The sequence below is a fragment of the Erpetoichthys calabaricus genome, chromosome 5, assembly GCF_900747795.2.
Source record: "Erpetoichthys calabaricus chromosome 5, fErpCal1.3, whole genome shotgun sequence".
Taxonomy (NCBI): domain Eukaryota; kingdom Metazoa; phylum Chordata; class Cladistia; order Polypteriformes; family Polypteridae; genus Erpetoichthys; species Erpetoichthys calabaricus.
Genome location: NC_041398.2, coordinates 103,004,172 through 103,028,548, shown reverse-complemented (window position 1 = coordinate 103,028,548; position 24,377 = coordinate 103,004,172). Strand labels below are relative to the sequence as shown.

General features: G+C 38.0%; 1 protein-coding gene across 5 annotated transcripts in view; it reads right to left on the bottom strand.

Moving 5' to 3' along the window:
* kiaa0232 (KIAA0232 ortholog) overlaps positions 1-24,377 on the bottom strand; it is a 150,336-nt gene that overhangs the window by 17,775 nt on the left and 108,184 nt on the right. For 3 of the 5 annotated variants that reach the window (XM_028801868.2, XM_028801869.2, XM_051928205.1), the window contains 2 exons: positions 18,713-18,797; positions 1,211-4,517 (listed from right to left, as the gene is read on the bottom strand). In XM_028801868.2, the coding sequence (XP_028657701.1) occupies positions 1,211-4,517; positions 18,713-18,797 (3,392 nt within the window). Of the gene's footprint in view, positions 1-1,205; positions 4,518-18,712; positions 18,798-24,377 lie in introns of all 5 variants that reach the window. The other 2 variants (XM_028801871.2, XM_028801870.2) reach the window with 2 other exon arrangements.

Genomic DNA, 24,377 nt, shown 5'->3' with positions numbered 1-24,377 from the left:
TAGTATTTACACAAAACTGAGCTAGAAATGAGCTTTAAAATGATAGAACCATTTCTGTACAACTTACGTGCAATTTCAGTTCCATGGATTACTCTATGACCAAAGTTTCAATAAAATCTGTGACAATGAGGTCCAAAAGTGTGATGATTTAACATGGAATTACCCAGTAGAATACCCCTGTCAGGATCAGACTTAAACTTTTTGATTACATTTTGCAGAATCACTAGGCACCATCTTGTGTGCGTGAGGTGTGGTTTGAAATGCTGTCATATTAAGGGACATGAAGGGTTCATTTCTGCCTTTATACTCAGGCTTCTGTAACAGCCAAAACATTCAAAATGTCTGAGATTGACAATGATTTTAAGGTAGTGTATGGGCAATCTTTACAAAATCATGTTGCTGAACATGTCACAATGACTGAAGATGTTGCCCTGAGGATGTCAACATTATATGACAAGAAATCATACTGGAAAACATATTTCACAACTTGCTCACAACTTTTTGGCACAGTTTCAAATCTGCAAGATGCAAACCTTGCAGCCTTATGACAGAATGTAATGTCCTGCCAGATAATGATAGTGGTAGGATCATTTTATCAAATGAAGGAATTCCCAAAATTATATGAAGACAAACCAAAGAAAACGTACATTTACATTGACTGAATACTATCTCCACAGAGGTTATCAGAACAAACCCTACAAATCAGGCTATTAAGAAAAATTTCAAACTTGTTGCACTACTGAAATTAAGTAATCTTGAACATACTTTTCAGTTTTCAAAATCCTTTTTCTACAGAAATCAATGTTGGTGTGCATTTTTTAAAACAAGATATTCTAATCAGGATATATTCATATTTGTACCAAACTAAACATAATCAATTACATTGCTTTCTAACCTTTACTAAGCTCTGTACATATATCGGCTACAAGCAGGACTGATAACGTATAGGAACACTTACATGTGTTAAATAAATAACTCAAGCAAAAGTGTTTTACCCCCAAAAAACACTCAGTATGCTCCTGTAATCTCATTCAAAACTTTTCATTACCTGTCCACTCTGAAACAAGGAACATGCCAATAAATAAACTGACACTTACTACACCTAAGACAATTGTTTCAAAGAGAATGGAAAAACCAAATAAATTCCAGAATAATATATTGTGCAATACCCAAAAGTTAAAATTAACTTTAGAAATGGATCTTACCCTACCTCTTCAAGATCCTCCGCAGATTCAAATGGCTTCTTGTATTTAGGGTCATGGCCAACTGTTAAACATTTACATGTCTCTTCGCTCTTTTTACAATGCTCCTCTGTTCCATAGTCTATGATTGAACTTTCTCCTTCTGTTTTAACAGCTAAAGCTTTATCATCACAACTTAGGTATGCACCTTGTTCTGTGATTGGCAAAAGAATACTTGAACCTTCTGCAGAATCCAGCGATGTTTGCGCACTTTTTTCCATGCCGGACTTCTTTAGCCTTGGTAAAAATTTACCAGATTCAAGCTCTGATTTGCCATAGAACGGACCCTCCCGTTCAGCATCTTCCTCTAATGGTTTGAGATCAGCTTGCGGATCTTCAAATACATCTGTCTGAAGGACTATAGGAAGACTAGCTTCTTCTTTTTCAGACTCCAACTCAGATTCACTTCCTCCTCCTGGTGAAAGTTCAGAGGCAGAAATCGGACGGAAGTGAGTCCTGGGCGAAATACGAATAGCCCTATACTGAGTTCGATTGATACCATATATTCGAGGATGGAAAGCTTCACTTTCTGAATCCGAGCACAAAATAGACTTAGGTTTAAATCCTGGGCTAAAAGTTGCAATGTCCTCTGGCTCAAAAGAGCATTCTACATGGAGAACTTGAGAAAATGGATTGTTCAAGTCAAAGGAGGAAAAAGAATAGTCAAGCCCAGGATCATCATTTTGAAAACTATTGTAAGATCCTAGTAAATCTTCATGGAAGATAAAAGAAAATCCCTTATTCAATCCATCTCCTCTTTTAACTGTATGGTCACACTGCCCAAATGAAACCAAGGGTCTCCATAAGGGCTTGTGTCCAGGAGCAAAGCAGTTCCCAGGGTTCATAAACACATCAGTGCCGGCAATAGTCACCACTTCAGAAGCTGCACACTGCAACAAACTTCCCCGAGAGTGAGTTGGCTGTATTACTGCCCAGTCACCATCACTATTGAAAGATTTCAGCTCTCCATAAACTCCTCCAGGAATAAATGCATTGCTGTCTTTATCAGGATTCACATCCCAAGCCTTTGACGGCGTTGTATAGTCACCACCATCAACATTTGAAATTTCATTTTTTACAACTGCTGTTTCCTCCAAATGTTCTTTTTTTCCATCCCATAAATGATATTCAGACCTTTGAACGGCCTTTTTTTGAGGTACCTGCAAAGTACCAGTTTTTGTTTCTATATCCAGACAGCAACAGTATGTGTTTGTCTCTGGAGTAAATATACAATCCTCTGTTCCACCCTCCTCTAATGTTGCTGCTGTATCTCCTTCCCTAATATTTGTCCAAATGTCCTTTATTATCCCTGAGCTGTAGTTATCATTCTGTTGGTTTATATTATCTACAAATAGAGCTGATGTTTCAAATGATTTGCTTTCATCTTTTTCCAATTTTATTCCACATACTGACTCAAGTTTAGAGGTCTTTTTAAATGGCAAATCTGGCATTTCTCTTAAAGTACTTTCTTTTTCTTCACAGGTGTCTTTTTGCAAAAAATCTAATAAATCATCTTCTAGGTATTTGGATGTGATGCTAGGGACAATACACTTAATGTCATCCATGCTAAACTGTGCTGACTCCTCTAAATGAATGTTGACTGTTTCATTATCTGAACGAGTTTCTTCTGAATGTGACCATGGGCTACAAGTTCGTGTGGACAGATTCGAACAGTGTTCAGTTTCATCAAAGGCACTATTTTTGGTCCATATAAGCAGACGGGACTGTTTATTTCCTAAGGAATCTATACAGTTTGAATCTGTGTTTTGCTGACCAATAGCTAGAGAATCACAAGGAAATGGATTAGCAGAGTTGTCATATTGCACTTCAAAGAGTGAGAAACAAGAGGAGTTTAAACCAGAGACATCATTGGCTTCTGAAAAGGTTTCTTCCTGATTCTCAGAAAATCTGGTTGCATTGAATACTGTATCATTCAAAATAGGGGACAGACGAATGGGAGAATCCCCTGCAAAACTTTCTCCATCAATTTCATCAGAAGTAGAAGATGAATAGCATTCCCATACTTGAGCTATGCTTTCAATATCTTGTAAGAAATACCCATCTGCTCCAACTGAACAATGTGAATCCGTCCTTATTGCACTTTCCCCTTGCAGTTCTAGTCCGTCTAGCACTACACAACATTCTGCCTCAAAGTCTCTATGTTCTTTGTTCTTTTGTCGAATCATATTTAATATCCGACTTTCTTGTAATGAATTTGAGGCACTAGGATCCAATATGGATTGATAAATGTCCACTTCATAGAAGTGAGTGAATTCAGACAGATGCTTATCATCTAAATCTCTACTATCCTCTTGTTGAGGGCAGTGTGAGGTCCCATTGAGGTCTGTGACCTCATCTATAATAGCAGGCATTTCTACAAAATGACCATCAATGAAAGTACCTGCTGCGAGGTATGTTCTCTGAAAACTGCTGTTTGCGATGCAGATACCTTGCACCGACTCAGACAAATTTTCAACTTCTCTAGCTACAGACAAACCATCATGTGAATCCAGCCTGTTACGGTACGTTGTCTCAAGTTTGCTTTTACTGCTGAAAGGAACAAAATATTCAGTAATTGGTTCAGTGTACCACAATGGTTCCTCTTTGTATTCTTTTTTGTTCCTACTTTCAGGGCCAAATTCTTTTATCTCACTATAGCTGGTATCTTTTCTAATTTCTTTTAAAGGCCTTTTTCCTCTTTTGCAGAGCTGCTGCTTGGCAAAACCACTACTGCTGCTACTTCCACATGCACTTTTCCTTTCGTCTTTTTCAACACCCTTTAAAGATAACTTCAATTGGTTATTCTTCCCCTTTTTGTTTCTTCCTGCATCCCGTGTCTTGTGTCTTGCTTTTATAGATTTTATTGATGTTTTAAGCTCATATTGATTTCCACTGGAGCTGGAGCCAGCTTCACTAGAGCCTGATGACCATGAGCGCGGGCGCAGTTTTGCTTCAGGTCTATGTCTTATCTGTTTTTTATTATGAGTAGCTCTAACATCCATGATAGTGTTACTGTATCGGTTCTCTTTTTCCTTCTTACTCTTTCGTATTTGGGTTCGTTCACTTAATGTACTGCATGTTTCAGTGTTTTTTTCTTTTACGGCTTCACCCTCACTGTTACAGTCTTTTGGAGAAGATGTATCAGTACTTGTCTGAGGAGCTGCAGATGAAGAAGATGAACTTGAATACGAGCAAGCTTTGGCCTTGTTCCAGACCGTCATAATCTCCTGAAGACAGACAGTTTTTTCAGACAGCGGTGGAAAAGCTTCGTAATACCTGAAAATAAAAATAAATAAATATATATATATATATAATCAAATAATAATAATCAGGAAAAGGGTGCAGCAACTTTCACCATTTGTTGAAAAGTAGATATACTTACTTGCTTTCTCTATGATGGTGTGGCATTTAAAAAGATGGTTTAATTTGTATAAGGATTAGACGAACGATTAAATAATAATCATTTAATCTTAAACCTGATATTATTATATAATAGTTTTGCATGTGCTAAATTAATTTCTAAAACACCTCCTATTTATCAGTAAGTATCTATGACAGTAGTTTTCAGGTTCAGTCCTGTGGCTGCCAGTTTTTGTTCCAACCAGTTTTACTGATTGCATTGCATAATTATCTGCTGCTTTTCCCCTCTGATTTTAAGCAGTATTCAGAACGATGTTGAGGAATATTCATAATTATAAGAATTTGACATCTGTCTTTTTTCTGTGAAGTTATGAGGCAGAGTCTGACAAAACCAACACTGAATGCTGAAGAGGAACAGCGGTTTCAGTGTCAGATCCAAAAAAAAATACAAAAAATACAAAAAATTTTTTTAAAAAATTTAAAAATCCTATACTACAGGTTTTTGCAAAATGCAGACTACACAAAGCACTATCATTTACCCAATGGCAACTGAACAAATACACATTCGTTCTCTCATTAATATGCTTCTTGCTTCTCTTAGGGTCATGACACATACTGTATAGTATATTCCATCTCAGATATGTCAAATGAATTTTCAAAACCAGCATGTTAAAATGGGAAGGTTAATGGGGATAATTTTTATCCTTACTGATGTCTGTTAATGTTTTATGTCTGTTAATGTTTTACATCTGTATATTGAAGAAAAAAAAAAAAATCTTAAAATTTTACCCCCTGCAACCCCATCCCACTGTGTTGCTTTAAAAACACATTCAATATCAATATCTGACATGCATTCATTATAAATTAGGATCATTTCAATTCTTTACAGTTTGTTTCAAATTTTAAAAAATCTATTTTGTTTACTACAAAATACCCTAATATCAGAAGATCACATAGAAAATACAAAATTTCTGGTTTGCACTGTAGCAATCTATAATTTCCTATCCTGAAAACAAAATATGTTTTCCTTCACCTACTGTTAATATGAAAGAAATGGTTAAAAATATGACAGATATGTGCTGGCAAACAAAGACCTTTGCTTTAAATAAAACTAACTTATTATCAGCATGTCCTGTATTGTTTTGTGATCTTAATGGCAAATAAACTGCCTAGCTTGCCTACAAAGACAGAGTAGTGGGGCAAACAATATGGCATCTTACCAGTGATGACAGAACCTCGCTGAATTTGCTTCGTCTTGAGTTTCATGAAAATGCAAAAAATATTTGGGAATGTGTCAAAGTATACATACATCGAAATCAATGGGGAAGGAATTAAACTGATTAAGTTGAAGTATTAAGCTACATTTCCCGAAAGCACTGTAATACTTAAAAACATTGTAAAATTCATCTTAAAGATTATTGTTAATGTGCTTTTTAAATTCCAATGTAACTAAATCTTTCATAAGCTACGTTTTCAATGACCTATGCATTAATCAAAGTTTTTCTTTAAACAGGCTTTTACTGCACCAACTGTATCCACAGCCAGTTGTCACCACATAGAATATGTTATGTTATGCTATGACAGTTCTCTGAATATTGAGATTACTAAGGTTTATACTGAGATTACAGTAGTTTAATGATGAAATGCAACATAGCATGTATAGTATGGTATTTTATAGAAACATTTGTAAATTAAAATAATTTAGACGGTTAATAATTACAAAGTTAATATTTCTATGTTCTTAAAATGTTTTGAAGACTCTGTGTTCTAGGCTTTCAGTTATCTTTGCTTTCAGGGAGACAATTTCTGTGTTGCAATTTGTTATGTGGAGAAGCGGGAAGAAAAGGGAAGGATAAGTTAGGTTGGTATGTTTGGATGGAGATAGTAGGTCAGCACTAAAGGAAGTCCATCCAAAAGGACATCCATTGAATTCTGTGTCTGACCAACCTCCTCATGAATCCAAAAAACTATTTAAAAAAACCAGTGGCCTGCAACTGGTATGTCATACAGCCAGGCTCTTAGATACCTGTTACACCTGCTGTAAAAGTTCTCTGCATTCAATGTGCCTTTTAACTAATATTGCGGCAAGTTGCCCTGGGAGTACCCTCAGTGTTCTCCAGTGTTTCATCAGGCAAGAAATGGCAAGTTTGGCGGTGGATGGCTAGCAGGTGATACACCTGTTGCATCTGTAACTAAACCTGAAAAAGTGGCCAAAGAATAAGAGAACCTAGCACATCAGCAAACCCACAACATCTGGAAAGCACGATATTGGCACAGCTATATAAAAAAATGTGCATTTGCTATCTTCATGTGGACTGCTTTTGGGCATTGCATTATACTTGAGTTATTCCCTATACAGTATATTTGTGATGTAAACACAGCATGCAAACTCCAAAGCAGTGTAGGATTTTTAATGCATACTGGAATGAAAATACTTCATTTAATGACTGAAGAAAATTAACAGATTAAATAAATTAAAAATATACACAAAGAATTTACAAATTGCCACCAGGATATCCAGGCAGGGTCTGTGTGTCTGAAAGAGAGATTGTGATATCCAGACATATTCTCTTCAATATATCATCCCACTTTTGCTTTTCTCACTGTTTGAATGGCTGCTGTGTATCTAAGTAAACAGCAGCACAGTTGTATCATCTACAAGAACAAAAGGTGCTTCTTCACTTAAATTACGCATCTGATTTTGTGCTCATTTATACATTTTGTCATATTTGGTTATGAAATTATGAGGTCACGTTCACTTTAAAAATTTATTTCATTCTACTGAAGAACTAACAATGAAAATATATGATTACCAATCAACTTAGTTTTCAACTGAATTAGTATGCTTTTTTTCTAGGCGACTTTAGGGGCAGGGCTAATAAAGTAGAACTTTATGCTGCTTAAGATGCATTTTGAGAAATGCACTAAAAAGTAGCTCATACATTGCATATGTGCATTTGAAAGTTATTTGTTAATTATTAACAAACTGGTAAGTATGCAAGCATTTGTTTTCTTCTCAAAGTAACGTGCAGTGCACATAGTTGCTCAATCTGATGTTTAAAATACCTAACATGTTGACTTTTGAAAGAGCAGAGGTTTAACTTTAAGACATGCAGACTTGCTTCTGCATTACAGCGATTGCTTGATAAGACACTTTATTGGTAAATAAATAAATGCCATTCTGCTGTGTTTGTCCCCAAATCAATAGCGCATTTTCAAACTGGCAGTTCCTCCTCCCAAAATGTAACTGCAAAGAGCTGCAAATGTTACTCCAGCTCTTGAGGAAATAACTCTTCATATGCAAATAAGCCTACCAAAATGCCTACTTGGACTTGTCAAATGAATAGACATTTTGTTGTGCGCATCAAAGAAATCCTCATGTTATATATCCTTACAAAGCAGAAATGTTTACTTTTACACAGAACTGTAATGAAAGACGTTTTATTATGTAATCATTACTGGTCCTTTATAAGTGCAACAAAAACCACAGAAAAAGAATTGCTGAATGTGCTGCAATTCAAAACTTATACATACAAGTTTGAGAAATGGCAGAAAGAAAGAAAGCTTATATTTTTGATGGGCAGGCTAACATTTATTAGTGTATCAAGTCATCTGGCTTAGTTCTTGAGCAAAAGTGAGATCTGTTGGCTTCCAAACAGCTTTTTATTCTGAAAAATTACCATTTTAAAGCACCAATAAATTTTTAAAATACTATGACTTATTCCCTTATTTTTTCTTATGTTATAAAAATACATTTATACCCTACTTTGTTTGCAATGGTCACTCACCTTGCTTTCAAAACTACTTTTTCTGCTTATGGGAGTCTGGACGGTATGCAAAATTGTTCTAGTAAGATGTATTTCAGGGGATTAATGAAGAACAACTTTATTGTCAGTGAAGTTTATTCTTCATAATTAAGTCAACATGGACTAAATAATTACAGTCGTGCTCAAAGCACCTGCAGTGTACACTTGAGAATGTGACAAACATCAGATGTCTCTGTCCTTTTGGATATTTACCACACATACCGCTTAGAATTAAGGCCAAAAAGTTCTATCTTGGTCTCATCAGACCAGAGAATCTTATTTCTCACCATCTCAGAGTCCTTCAGGTGTCTTTTAGCAAACTCCATGCGGGAGTTGGCCTTAATTCTAAGCGGTATGTGTGGAGACAACCAGGCACTGCTCATCACTTGTCCAATACAGTCCCCACAGTGAAGCATGGCGGTGGTAGCATCATGCTGTGGGAGTGTTTTTCAGCTGCAGGGACAGGACGACTGGTTGCAATCGAGGGAAAGATGAATGCGGCCAAGTACAGGGATATCCTGGACAAAAACCTTCTCCAGAGTGCTAAGGACCTCAGACTGGGCCGAAGGTTTACCTTCCAACAAGACAATGACCCTAAGCACACAGCTAAAATAACGAAGGAGTGGCTTCACAACAACTCTGTGACTGTTCTTGAATGGCCCAGCCAGAGCCCTGACTTAAACCCAATTGAGCATCTCTGGAGAGACCTAAAAATGGCTGTCCACCAACGTTTACCATCCAACCTGACAGAACTGGAGAGGACCTGCAAGGAGGAATGGCAGAGGATCCCCAAATCCAGGTGTGAAAAACTTGTTGCATCTTTCCCAAGAAGACTCATGGCTGTATTAGCTCAAAAGGGTGCTTCTACTAAATACTGAGCAAAGGGTCTGAATACTTAGGACCATGTGATATTTCAGTTTTTCTTTTTTAATAAATCTGCAACAATTTCAAAAATTCTTTTTTTTGTCTGTCAATATGGGGGGTGCTGTGTGTACATTAATGAGGGAAAAAATTAATTTAAATGATTTTAGCAAATGGCTGCAATATGACAAAGAGTGAAAAATTGAAGGGGGTCTGAATACTTTCCGTACCCACTATATATAATTGCAGTTATGCGATCTATTGTTGTTACACTGTATATCGTTTGAGCAGACAAGCAGTAGGGGGATAGAGCTGCAACGACTTCCCACATTGTAAAACACAATTTCAGCTACTTAGTTTGTATCCTACTTCGTCAGTGGTCACTAACCACTAATTTACATTACTCCAGAAGTGACACATCCATGCAATGTAAGCTCTCCATCGATTTCATGTACTGCCTACACTTTGTTAAATAAAAACAGCAGCCTTTTGTATTTTTTTTTGGGGTGTGTTTTCAAAATATTCCAAGTTTGTTTATTAGCAGAGGAGTAAACTGAAATAATTGTAATTTTGTTTTCATTTTGAGATTGTACTTTTTATTTAGCTACTGAATTGAGCATCCTAATTAACATAATGGATACCACTTTCACTTGGTATTAATATTTATAAATACATCCTAAGGTATTATCCTAATATAGATGTATATTTTAAATAATGCAATTTAACACAAGGTAGATAAACTGCAAACAATAATTTTTTGATGACTTTATTGCTTATCCTATGCCAAGAATCAAATGACCAGAAGCCTACACAGGAATTAATGTAAGCCCAATTCCTACATTTGGTGCCCCAATCCAACACAACTAGACCTGGTGGTGATATGCAGAATGCAATGGCTACAGCACTCTCGAAGACACAGTATCACTTTTTTTGGGAACCTGATGATTCTTTAGTACTGGGGAAGTCTCTCCAGTTATAAGTTATATGACAGTAAACTATTTCAACCATTCTCTGATCTGCTTCTCACAACTGAGGGCATCGTGGCAGATGTTAGCCGACTTGTTGACCAACCACAAGCGTTTCCTGGTAGGTAACCACCCATACAATCAGATTGTGATTCAGACTACGAATGCCGTGAATATATATATATGAGTATATTAAATATATACAATTATTTTTTAGACACAAAAATGATTACTCTCCATCATGCTGCCAGTGACTGTAATTAATATTCTCAGAGCAGATTTGACATACAGAGAGAAAGAGAGAGAGAGAGAGAGAGTTCCTGAATTTCGCAGAGACTGTGATACCATCTGAGCTTTTCCTTATCTGTGCTGACTGGAATAAAAAATTTTTTAAATTAAAAGTGGGTTTCATCCTGGCATCCATTTATAGTCAAAGGCGCCGGAGCTTAATCTGAACATGACCATCTGATCAAGGCTGGTAGCATTAGCACACAAACATATACACGCACAGAGTCAGCATATGCACTCACCGGGCACTTTATTAGTGTAGACATTGTCAAGACCACCTGCTGAAGTTCAATCCAAGCATCAGAATGGGGAGCAAAGGTGATATAAGTGACTTTGAAAGTGGTATGGTTGTTTTTGCCAGACGGGCTGCTCTGTATATTTCAGAAACTGCTGATCTACTGGTATTGTCATACATAACTATCTCTTCAGGTTTATGGAGAATGGTCCAAAAAATAGAAAATATCAGGTGAGTGGCAATTCCCTGGGCAAAAATGCCTTGTTCATGCCAGAAGTCAGAGGAGAATGGCCAGACTGGTTTGAGCTGAAAGAAAGGCAATAATAACTCAATTAACCAGTCGTTACAACCAAGGTATGCAGGAGAGCATCTCTGGATGTACAATATATTGAACCTTCCAGCAGATGAAAACCACAACAGGTGCCATTCTTGTCAGCTACAAACAGGTAACTGAGGCTACAATTCATATGGGTTCACCAGAATTGGACATCAGAAAATTGGAAAAACGTTACAGTGCATCCGGAAAGTATTCACAGGGCATCACTTTTTCCACATTTTGTTATGTTACAGCCTTATTCCAAAATGGATTAAATTCATTTTTTTCCTCAGAATTCTACACACAACATCCCATAATGACAACATGAAAAAAGTTTACTTGAGATTTCTGCAAATTTATTAAAAATAAAAAAAACTGAGAAAGCACATGTGTACAAACCAGCACAAATTACATTTTTGTTGAATGTTAAATTTTTATTTATTTTTAATCTGCAACAAATTTTCATTACATCTAAACAGCAGAAGTAAGTCTTGGCATATAAGAATACTATTTTTAACAATCAATGGTCAAATGGTAAATTACAGTGCATCCGGAAAATATTCACAGCGTATCACTTTTTCCACATTTTGTTATGTTACAGCCTTATTCCAAAATGGATCAAATTCATTTTTTCCCCTCAGAATTCTACACACAACACCCCATAATGACAACGTGAAAAAAGTTTGAGGTTTTTGCAAATTTATTAAAAATAAAAAAACTGAGAAATCACATGTACATAAGTATTCACAGCCTTTGCCATGAAGCTCAAAACTGAGCTCAGGTACATCCTGTTTCCCCTGATCATCCATGAGATGTTTCTGCAGCTTAATTGGAGTCCACCTGTAGTAAATTCAGTTGATTGGACATGATTTGGAAAGGCACATACCTGTCTATATAAGGTCCCACAGTTGACAGTTCATCTCAGAGCACAAACCAAGCATGAAGTCAAAGGAATTGTCTGTAGACCTCTGAGACAGGATTGTCTTGAGGCACAAATCTGGGGAAGGTTACAGAAAAATTTCTGCTGCTTTGAAGGTCCCAATGAGCACAGTGGCCTCCATCATCCTTAAGTGGAAGAAGTTCAAAACCACCAGGACTCTTCCTAGAGCTGGCTGGCCATCTAAACCGAGTGATCAGGGGAGAAGGGCCTTAGTCATGGAGGTGACCAAGAACCCGATGGTTACTCTGTCAGAGCTCCAGAGGTCCTCTGTGGAGAGAGGAGAATGGAGAGAGGAGAACCTTCCAGAAGGACAACCATCTCTGCAGAAATCCACCAATCAGGCCAGTATGGTAGAGTGGCCAGACGGAAGCCACTCCTTAATAAAAGGCACATGGCAGCCCGCCTGGAGTTTGCCAAAAGGCACCTAAAGGACTCTTAGACCATGACAAAGAAAATTCTCTGGTCTGATGAGACAAAGATTGAACTCTTTGGTGTGAATGCCAGGCATCACGTTTGGAGGAAACCAGGCACCGCTCCTCACCAGGCCAATACCATCCCTACAGTGAAGCATGGTGGTGGCAGAATCATGCTGTGGGGATGTTTTTCAGCGGCAGGAACTTGGAGACTAGTCAGGATAAAGGGAAAGATGACTGCAGCAATGTACAGAGACATCCTGGATGAAAACCTGCTCCAGAACGCTCTTGACCTCAGACTGGGGCGACGGTTCATCTTTCAGCAGGACAACGACCCTAAGCACACAGCCAAGATATCAAAGGAGTAGCTTCAGGACAACTCTGGGAATGTCCTTGAGTGGCCCAGCCAGAGCCCAGACTTGAATCCGACTGAACATTTCTCATGGCTGTGCACTGACGCTTCCCATCCAACCTGATGGAGCTTGAGAGGTGCTGCAAAGAGGAATGGGCGAAACTGGCCACGGATAGGTGTGCCACAGCTTGTGGCATCATATTCAAAAAGACTTGAGGCTGTAATTGGTGCCAAAGGTGCATCGACAAAGTATTGAGCAAAGGTCGTGAATACTTATGTACATGTGATTTCTTAGTTTTTTTATTTTTACTAAATTTGCAAAAACCTCAAGTAAACTTTTTTCACGTTGTCATTATGGAGTGTTGTGTGTAGAATTCTGAGGAAAAAAATGAATTTAATCCATTTTGGAATAAAGCTGTAACATAACAAAATGTGGAAAAAGTGATGCGCTGTGAATACTTTCTGGATGCACTGTATATTGACTGGTCTGATAAACCTCAATTTCTGGTCAGAATTTGGCATCACCAACATGAAAGCATGGATCCATACTGCCTTGTATCAATGGTTCAGGTTGTCATTGTTGTAATGGTATGGGGGATATTTTCTTGGCATACTTTGGGCCCCTTAGTACCAACTGAGCATCATTTAAATGTCACAGCCTGCCTGAGTATTGTTGCTGACCATGTCAATCCCTTTATGACCACAGTGTACCCATTTTCTGATGGCTACTTCCAGCAGGATAATGTGCCATATCACAAAGCTCAAATCGTCTCAAAACTGTTTCTTGAACATAATGTGTTCACTGTACTTAAATGGCCTCCACAGGCTCAATCCAACAAAACACCTTTATGATGTGATGGAACAGGAGATTCACATCATGGATGGACAGCTGAAAAATCTGCAGCAACTGCACAACTTTACCATGTCAATATGGGCTAAAATCCCTAAGGAGTGCTTCCAAGACCTTGTTGAATCAAAGCCACAAAGAATTACGGCAGTTCTGAAGGCAAAAGGGGGTCCAACCCAGTACTAGCAAGGTGTACCTAATAAAGTGGCTGATGAATGTCTATTTGTCTATTACAACACAAGAATCAAGGAAGATAAAAGTTTATCCAGGCAGTATCAGACACAATGTAGAAAAACAGAAACCAATTCTTATTTTGGCTTTCTCAGTTGTACATCAAATAACAAAAAAGCTTGCACTTAATGCAGAGGATGTGGGCTCAAGTCCTGAGACCTGAGTGAAGTAAACTTGAATAGCATGACTGAAATGGAATTGCAGCCTACACCCAATAAATTAACAGTTTGTTTTAATTTTGAAATTTACATTCATTCTAAATTATAATTTTATTTGAGTCTATGTATTTGTAGTTACATATTTATATTTAACAGTTCCACTGCTATTTGTATAGTGTCTGTGATAAAGTAAATGGAATTACAGTTGCAAGCATTTATTTTTCTGCAAGCATTTATTTTACTGATTACTACCTTTGAATCCTCTACAATTATATCAGGGAGATTAAAAAACTATTTTTTGTTTGTATTTAAAGGAAAGTCATCCAAATGATGTACAGTGGGGAAACTTAAAAATGTTAAAACAATTGTACTACTTGTAGTGGCCTTGATTTTAAATTACACATACTTATATTTTATTTTTTGCTCATACAAAGAAGATGAACTGAATTACCGAACCTCTTGCAGGGCAAGTAACATCAAAGCATCTTCTTTTCATGAATTGTACCAGTAACCAACCACCTTAAAACCTTTAAATTAACAAAGCAGAAGACTCAAAAATACTTGATAACCTGCAAACAGGTGGAAGCTGTGGGACTAGGAATTACCACACTGGTTTACAGCTTGGGAAAAGAAGGAGTGTGGAAGTACTAAAAGATCAAGGAGTTTGAGTGAAGACATCCATAATACTAACAGCCAGCCAATCAAGTGTGTATAATATTACATGTCCCAAAGTGGAATTTTAATATAAATATGACTTGTCCAAGGGAACAAAACAAGAAAAGAAAAAATGACATCAGCAACAACTAAAAGGGTAAGAGAGTGTGAAGGTGACGTTCGAAGCGTAGACTGAAACAACTGTTTTTATCTGATCGTAAGCAAAAGCACCTCATGAGGAACATTGCTAGATGAAAAACTGCTCCGCAACAGTTTCCAATAATTGACATTCTTTGCAGCGGGTTGGATAATGACATGACTATATATATCCAGACTTTCTATCTATATTTTCTTTTATACTTTCTTCTTAATAATAAATACCACATTGCCTTTAAATTTCTGTACTCTCTCTTCATATCTAGACTGATTGAAATAATACATTGAAAATTAAGGCACCTGTATGGGGAGTAGCCACATTATTTGCCCACAGGGCTATCAAAGCTAAGAGGTTGTTCCTCAAAAAAGAAAAGACAATTGCAGTTAATACCAGAATCCCTGAGGCCTACGAAAAAACTTGTAATCCTAGGTCACCTTAAATTCCTTCGCACCTCTCCATCAGCGTCTTTTGTTTGGCAAATGTGCCGATCAGCACAAGCAGCAAGAGCCTGCTATCCCTGAACCCCCCAAACACCTCCCTCTCAACGAAGCCCAACTTGGGGAGAAAAGTTCTCCCAGCTCAAAGCTCTACATCTGGGTGTGAGGCACACTATAATGATCTATGTAAATGTAGGATGACAGGAAATGCAAGAATTGTTGAACACATACCTAAAACACAAACTTCATATGAATGGGTCACACAAGTATGCGGAGTTTTTACATTACATGTACCCATGGAACATTCTTGATACATTTTACAAGTCCAGGAAGACTCAAGAAGGCAGGTATTAGATAAATAAAGATAAAAGATAAGGGTCAGGGGATTCAGGAAGGAGGGAATCATGGAGAGGAGACAGGGCATGTGGAAGACAACTTAAGACACTGGAAAACTGAACATCTTTTTCGTTTCTGTCCCAAAAGAACAGCTGTGGATAGTTTCAGTAAAAGTTACTTAATGCAGTGTTTTCTGTTACCAGAATGTGATTCATATAAAATTAAGAGGGGGCTTCTCCCCTGCTTGCTCTGCTCGCCAACCCCCGTGTTTGGTTTTCCAGATACACACTTAAGATTTTTTTTTTCTTTGAATTGTTGCTATTTCATTAGTTTCACTTTTATTTCGGAACTTCGTTAAAAACAATATTTGGAATCTTTCAAGTCCCAAAATGCTGAATCTTTTAAATGTGGTCCGTGAGACATGTGTTTAACGACTTTGTACCACAATTTAGGATAGGTTTCTCTGTTTAGAATTTCAGCACAGACAATGATCTACATCATCAGCAGGTAATATTTTTTTTTTTTTTTTTTTGCAAAGTAACCAATAAATGCATGTGAGGTAAACCCCATTTTTGAAATACTTAAACTTCAAAGCCTTACAATATTTACATACTTCTGACATATCACCTATGTCCATATATTAGATCTCCATTCCTCGCTTTGTCCTGCTTTTTTTTTTAATGACATCTGGTCCGTGGTGATTATTTTCCCTTTTTTCGAGTAATAATTTCCGTTTGTTTGCGCTACTGCAATCTTTACTTTTTTTTTTGATACTTTCTCATATTCTTTAACTTTCTCTGCATTTGTATTGCGCCGTTTTTTTTGAGCCTTTCGAATTCCACTGCTTTCATAATCTCAAACCTGCTCTGCATGTGTATAGCGCCAACGTTTTTGAACGTCTTTATGAAGTTCTACTTTGTTTTTTACTCTTTCTTTTAATTCTGAGTCCGATTGGACGTGCTTTTTTTCAATTCCACTTGAATTTGCACCAATTTTGTATTTTTTTCTCTCCAACGCTTCTGAGTCTCTTTTCTCCGCACTGCTCTTTCTTCTTCGCTTAGTTGTCGACGTGTCATCTATAACATATTGTCCTTATACGCTTTATATGCGCTGAGAGCCCTAGATCTGTGTGTGCTCAAATCCTTTACACGACTGAGTGTTTTGCTGCCCGTGGTCTTATTTGATATTGGTTGTAAGTAGGGCGTGTCTTGCAAGAATTTCATGTTTAAGGTTCACGCAAGACGCTCCGTGGCCAATCTCTTTCGTCTCATGGGTCTTTTAAGTGTCTTCCATGATCTTCACATGAAGATCACGTCTCGTCTCCCTAGTCTTTCTCTCCCAGGATTTTTTTTTATAATAGAGAGATGGCTGTGGATCACGCATCTTTCCATCCTTTTTCTAAACCCACTTTACCCTGAGCAGGGTTATGGGAAAGCTGGGGCCTATACCAGCAAGCATAGGGTACAAGGCAGGAACAATACCTGGAGCATTCACTGTCTGTTATTGTGCAGTACTTGCTCTCATTCAGTGTGTGTGTGAGTCACAGTCTTTTCACCTCCATGTTCGTTACAGTGTTATTCGTGATGCTGCAAATTGGCAAGAATTATAGCAACTTAACACAAAATCCTAACCTAATTATGTTTTCCTTCTTTTTTAATGGACATTATTTGTTAAATTGTTATTAAATGGTATTATCTCCGAATTCTTAAGCATAGAAATAATTAGTTATGGGAATATAAATGTTAAGAGTCCAACTTATAGTATATTACCTTTGTAAAGTTTCAGAGAAAATTGTAACCATGAAACTTAAATTATACCTTAAAGAACAAAAAAAACAAAAAAACAGTACTGGTAAACACTTGACTTCTACCTACTCAAAGCACATACACAATTTTACTCATGTTGTAATTTATATTCCAAATATCCTCCAATGGTACCATTATTACGCTTTTAGACATAAGCACTGACTTTGATACAAATGATGCCACCATGTCGTTTAAGTTTTTACATTAACCAGCAAACTGCGCTTACAGTAGAGATATTTTATTCTATAACATTTACACACTTTTCAGATCTTGTTTATAATTATAATGCTTATTTGGAAATAGACTTTTTACATATTGTATCACCTTAATTCTACCCTTTTAAAATCACTTTTTAGAAATGTCTTTTAATTTAAAGTGTTCTTTTTTAATCTAATTTAATATAATCTACTTGTTAACTATTATACAGTCTCATGGCTGATCAGGGAACATTTCACTAAATGTTGTACTTGTGTAACTAACTGTGTATGTGACAAATAAAGAATCCTGAATGAATCTTTATCTAAACACTCAGCCACATTTCTGAGACAAATTAGAAGGCAGAGAACCCACTACCTCCAACACCCATCCAAACACACTAGATAGGTATGTTTTCATATTTCTCATTGTATATCCTCAAATATTAAGGTCTCCCTCTCGCTCTCAAAGTATATATTGCACACCTGATGCCAGACTGCTATTATTGCCTAACTGGTCCAGTTTGTAAACAGCTGGCATGGGGCACATACCCAATCTACCCAGTACTAAATGTAAAGTCACATTACCAAACTACAGTCATATTTGCAAAAGGTGCTAACTATTTGCCAGACTAACAAAACTAGTTTACTGAACCCTGAGCCTGAGTTTAAAAAAAAAAAAAAAAAAGTTGTGGGAGGCCTTTCTAGAGTGAAAGCAAAGCATGTCTCACAGTCATATTTGCAAAAAATGCCAACTACTTGCCAGACTAACAAAATTAGTTTACTGAACCCTGAGCCCGAGTTTTAAAAAAAAAAGTTGTGGGAGGCCTTTCTAGAGTGAAAGCAAAGCATGTCTCATAATCTGATGGGGTAAAAAGTTAACTCAGCATAAAAAGATATGAAATTAAGTAGAATTGTATGAGAATTGATTTAAATTATTTTTTAATCACTCTTGATTTTTAAAAGGTGCACTAAGGCAGCTGAATTAGTGCTGAGCTGAAAACAGCATATTTATATTGCATTTGAGCTATCACATTACTACCTGATACATCTGAAACATTAGTGACCAATATAAAGTGTTGGGCTTTTACATATATGATGTGCACATAGACTTACATTTCCACTTGATCTTTAGATGAAGGAGATGCTACAAGTTCAGGAGATTGAGATCCGTCAGATTTCTTGATACTTAGCTTTTCTTCTAGGAGAAGAAGAAAAAAGTCATATGGCATTGTTTTATACATTCATAATTAGTTTTGCTTAGTTATGAGACCGTAAAACTAAGAAAAATGGCAAGGTGCTTATTAAGTGAAAAACTGCTTGGATAAAGTTAAACTACAAACAAATTACTGACACTTTTTTTATTTATTTTTTTAACAAAATTTCTATTTTTAATATTCTTAATGCTTTTCCACTAGAGCCTCCAAAACTTCATTTATAGCTGGCACAAATTTTCTTCTTGTGTCTAAAGTACAAAAACCAGGTGAATGGTACATATTGTAATTTGGGCAAGGCAAATGAGCAGCCATTAAGGGCATTAAGTAAGAAAGCATTGTGCACTAGTAAAATAAGAGGTCCCTGCTCTGCTACTTTCCAATACATTATAGTTAAAGACTGAAGTGGTTGTTTATTTTATATGAAATACTGTCAAAGTATTTTTAGTACTATCTTTCAACGGACACATTCTAGGAAAGCTATGGGCCAGGGTCTTAGAATATCCACACACCTAACCAAAACAGCCCACATTCAAGAAGTCTAGTTCATGAGCTAATAGTGTAATGAAACCCACTCGATGCAGATTTGAAACGGGGGGACCATGTACAAAAAAAAAAAAAAGTATGTGAATACCATTTAATTAAAGTATGTAATGTGTACTTTAGTCACGTCAGAATTGTTTCATTTGTAAACTGTGGAGCAGTGTACTGTAAGGTCTCAAAAAGAGACCATTTTTAGGAAATAGTGGGATGTCTGGTCACTCTTTACCTATTCATCCGTCTAATAATTTTTTGAAAATAACTGATTGTATTGATAAAAAGTAAAAAAAGTCTGAACAGATTTTGCCCCCCCCCCCTTGTAGATTGTTTTTACAATCTACTTAGATTGTGTACCAAATGCAAGTGCCTGTTAAAAGAGAAAGCAGAAATGTGGTTGGGAACGGAACCTTTGGCAGACACAGGGAAAAGCAGGTCAGAATGGGATGGAATTTTGATAGCAGCAGGATGAAACATTGGCAGGACCAGTACAAAAAAGTACATTGCAGACCTTTAACACATTGCACAAGTATGTATTGCTGGTCAAACAGCTAAAACTGACAAGTAGTACAGAAATATAAAACTAAATAGTTTTCACAATCCAGAAAAAAACTGAGTAATTGTGCTTTCTGCTAAAATTACGTCCAAGACTTGCTCTCTCACTGCCTTTTGTTCAACATCACTAAACCAGCCTTTAGACCTTTTATTTTTTCTAACACTTGAATTTCTACTCACTTTCTTTTATCAAAGCAGTACTGTTTTAAGAAGGTCAGTCTATAACGAATTCTCCTAAAATCCAAATCAGCATTCTAGCGTTTTATCAAATGCCAAAAAAACATGAAACCTCCTTCTCCAGTTTAATTACAAAGTTATCATCTCTGTCATACATTTCCTCAGTTTAAACAATTCATGAAGAAATATCTGCATCAACCTGCTCCACTGCACCTTTAGAACTCTTGACTCTGTAACTCTTTAAAAAAAAAGATCAATTTTTATTCCAGAACATTTCAGAGAAAAAGCTTTCAAATGATACATGTAATTAATGCACAGAGGACCTATACTGCAGTGTGACCAGTTTTTCTGGACCCCCAAAGACAGGTCACTTTCTATTTGCCAAATATTTTATTAGCAAGTGCATATTAACCATCTGATAAAGTTTATAAAATAGCCATAGGCCTCACTATACACATTTAAATTTACTGATGCTGAGCTGGACACTTTGGACAAACTTTAAGGCTAATCAGTTTTTTTTTTTTTTAGTTCTTTATGAACTTACTCTTAATATAGGGAAAAAAGGTTAAAGGTTATTTCCACACTAAATAGGAAAGAAGGTTAAACACAGTGCATCTTGGCTGTTTAAGCATCATTAGATGAGCAATAGACAAGGAAAAAACCATATATCATACAGTATATAGGCGGAAGGAAGTAACAAAGCCAGGATAGACAAAAGGAGAAAAGGTGAGAGTGAGTGAGAAAATGCTGCCATCACAGGAGATGAAGGAAGAGACTGAAAACTGGGAAGAGACCAAAAACACTTTAAATTTCTCCATTTCATATGCCCAGGTTTTGTTCCCTCTTTCCCCTATACATATTACCTACATTTTCCTTTTTACAGTTGTACACATAATGAAATCTATACAGCCAAAGTGAGCATTAGATCTTTCTTTCCTTTAAAACATGGAAGGAAAATGTAATCCGTAACCTTTTTTCCTTTGCAGATGCACGCTGACACAGCCTTACACTCGCTTCTAATATATTTCATAACGTATACCGACTTTAAATACAGGTGTCTTTTACAATAAACAAAACATGCTTGTAGCTTGTAAATTTCTATTAACGATCTCTCTATTATAAAAAAAATCTTTGGGAGGGAGACTAGACGTGATCTTCTTGGAAGACAATTTGAAGTCCCACGAGAGAAACTTTGACTTGCTCCCAGCTCTTAAAACAACGACAAGCGACAAGCAAAACATGCAGCTTGCCAGCAGTAGAAAGCCAGCAGATGATTCAACCACTTTTCCTTGCGTGCGTTCAGCTGCCCCCCGCAACGTGAGCAGCGTTATATGTCCTGCGAGAAATATTTAACCACGCCCAGGGCTGGAAATAAAGGATAAGTATTTTTTTTACAACGTCATGCGAGACAAGGCAATGAGACAGCATTTAAAACAAATCCACGGACATCTAACGTAGCAGTTGTTGGATTGCTTTTGGCAGACACGCTTCATGTGCTCCCAATTCTTAAAACGACAAGCGACAAACAAAACACGCAACTCGCCAGCAGCAGAAAGCCAGCAGATGATCAGACCACTTCTCCTTAGCGTGCGTTCAGCCACCCTAACCCACCCCCCTTCACAACGCGAGCGGCAGAGACACGAAGTGGCAAAAGGACAGCTGCTGTACAGGCTTTGAAATGATCGGGCAGCAAGACAAGCAGAACAAACAGCTCGCCAGCAGCAGAAAGACAGCAGATGATCCGATGGCATCTCCTTAGCGTGCGTTCAGAAGCAGCCCCTTCACAACGCGAGCAGCATTATACGTTCTACGAGAAAGAGATTTAACCACGCCCGGGGCCAGAAATAAAGGACAAGTATTGTTTTTACAAAAGTTTTAAAGTAAAAGTGAAAATAATGCATATGTAACAATTCCCATCAAAATAACATCAACTTCTGTATGGACATTGTAGTTCCAGTTAAGACCAGTATGCTGCTATACTAACAACAAGCCATGGATTACAAGTGACATCAAGGACCTTTTGAACCAGAACAAAAGGGCTTTTAAAGGCGGTGATCAGCATGAGCTCAAGCGCGTGCAGAAGGAACTCCGAGTCCAGCTCAGGGTGGCAAAGGAGCAGTACAGGAGAAAGCTGGAGCAGAAGTTGCAGAACAACAGCATGAAGGAAGTGTGGGATGGGATGAAGATCATCACTGGCTGCAGCTCGAAGCGGTGTGCCTGAGTCCAGCTCAGGGTGGCAAAGGAGCAGTACAGGAGAAAGCTGGAGCAGAAGTTGCAGAATTACAGCATGAAGGAAGTGTGGGATGGGATGAAGAACATCACTGGCTGCAGCTCGAAGCGGGGTGCCACCATCGAGAGAGACGTGGAGAGAGCAAACCAGATGAAAAACTTCTTTAACCGGTTTGACCACCCTAACCCACTCTCACCTCGGAGTACTGCACCCTCCACCAATCCTCCTACTGATCCCAGCATAGGAGAGAGTCTCCCCCACCCACAATTACAGCAGCCCAGGTAAGCAGAGAGCTCAGGAAACTTCATGCCAGCAAAGCAGTGGGTCCAGATGGAGTATCGCCACGACTGCTGACGGCCTGTGCGTTGGAACTGGGGAGTCCTCTACAGTGCATCTTCAACCTGAGCCTGGAACAGGGGAGAGTCCTGAGGCTTTGGAAAACATCTTGCATCACCCCTGTCCCAAAGATATTACGTCCTAGTGAGCTGAATGACTTCCGCTATGACATCACATGTGATGAAGACCATGGAGCGGCTGCTGATTCACCACCTGAGGCCACAGGTCCACCACGCCCTTGACCCTCTGCAGTTCGCATACCAGGAGAAGGTGAGAGCGGAGGATGCCATCATCTACATGCTACACTGATCCCTCTCCCACTTGGACAGAGGCAGTGGTGCTGTAAGAATCATGTTTCTGGACTTCTCTAGCGCCTTCAACACCATCCAACCTCTGCTCCTTAGGGACAAGCTAACAGAGACGGGAATAGATTCATACCTGGTGGCATGGATCGTGGACTATCTTACAGACAGACCTCAGTATGTGCGTCTCGGGAACTGCAGGTCTGACATTGTGGTCAGCAACACAGGAGCGCTACAGGGGACTGTACTTTCTCTGGTCCTGTTCAGCCTATATACATCGGATTTCCAATACAACTCTGAGTCCTGCCATGTGCAAAAGTTTGCTGACGACACTGCAATCATGGGCTGCATCAGGAGTGGGCAGGAGGAGGAGTATAGGAACCTAATCAAGGACGTTGTTAAATGGTGCGACTCAAACCACCTACACCTGAACACGAGCAAAACCAAGGAGCTGGTGGTGGATTTTAGGAGACCCATGCCCCTCCTGGACCCCGTGATCATCAGAGGTGACTATGTGCAGAGGGTGCAGACCTATATATACCTGGGAGTGCAGCTGGATGATAAACTGGACTGGACTGCCAATACTGATGCTCTGTGCAAGAGAGGACAGAGCCGACTATACTTCCTTTGAAGGCTGGCGTCCTTCAACATCTGCAATAAGATGCTGCAGATGTTCTATCAGACAGTTGTGGCGAGTGCCCTCTTCTACGCAGTGGTGTGCTGGGGAGTCAGCATGAAGAAAGATGCCTAGCGCCTGGACAAACTGGTGAGGAAGGCAGGCTCTATTGTAGGCATGGAGCTGAACAGTTTGACAGTTTGACATCTGTGGCAGAGCGACGGGCGTTCAGCAGGCTGCTGTCAATGTCCTGCTCCACTGACAGACTAAGGAGATCATTCCTCCCCCACACTATGCGACTCTTCAATTCCACCCCTACTTGGGTAAACGTTAACAATATACAAAGTTATTGTCCGTTTTACCTGCATTTTTATCATTCTTTAATTTAATATTGTTTTTTTTGTCAGTATGCTGCTGCTGGAGTATGTGAATTTCCCCTTGGGATTAACAAAGTATCTATCTAATCTAATCTAATATAACAATCTCTTTAAATTGTATAACCGGTAAACCAAAGCCGGGTGTGGGTGAGTGAAGCGAGCGAGGGGCGGAGCCCCCTAGTTATTAATTAGAATAGACTTAAAACTTAAACTAATACTTGTAGTTAAAAAAGGTAATCATATTTAGAAGAAGAAATATCAATATTATTTATGCAAAAGGGCTGCAGAATAAGAGCTTCTTTAAATACATTTAAAAATACAAGTTAAAAAGTGTTTCATAATTTACAGGTGCATTTCAATAAATCAGAATATCATCAAAAATTTAATTTATTTCAGTAATTCAATTCAAAAAGTGAAACTCATTATATAGATTCATT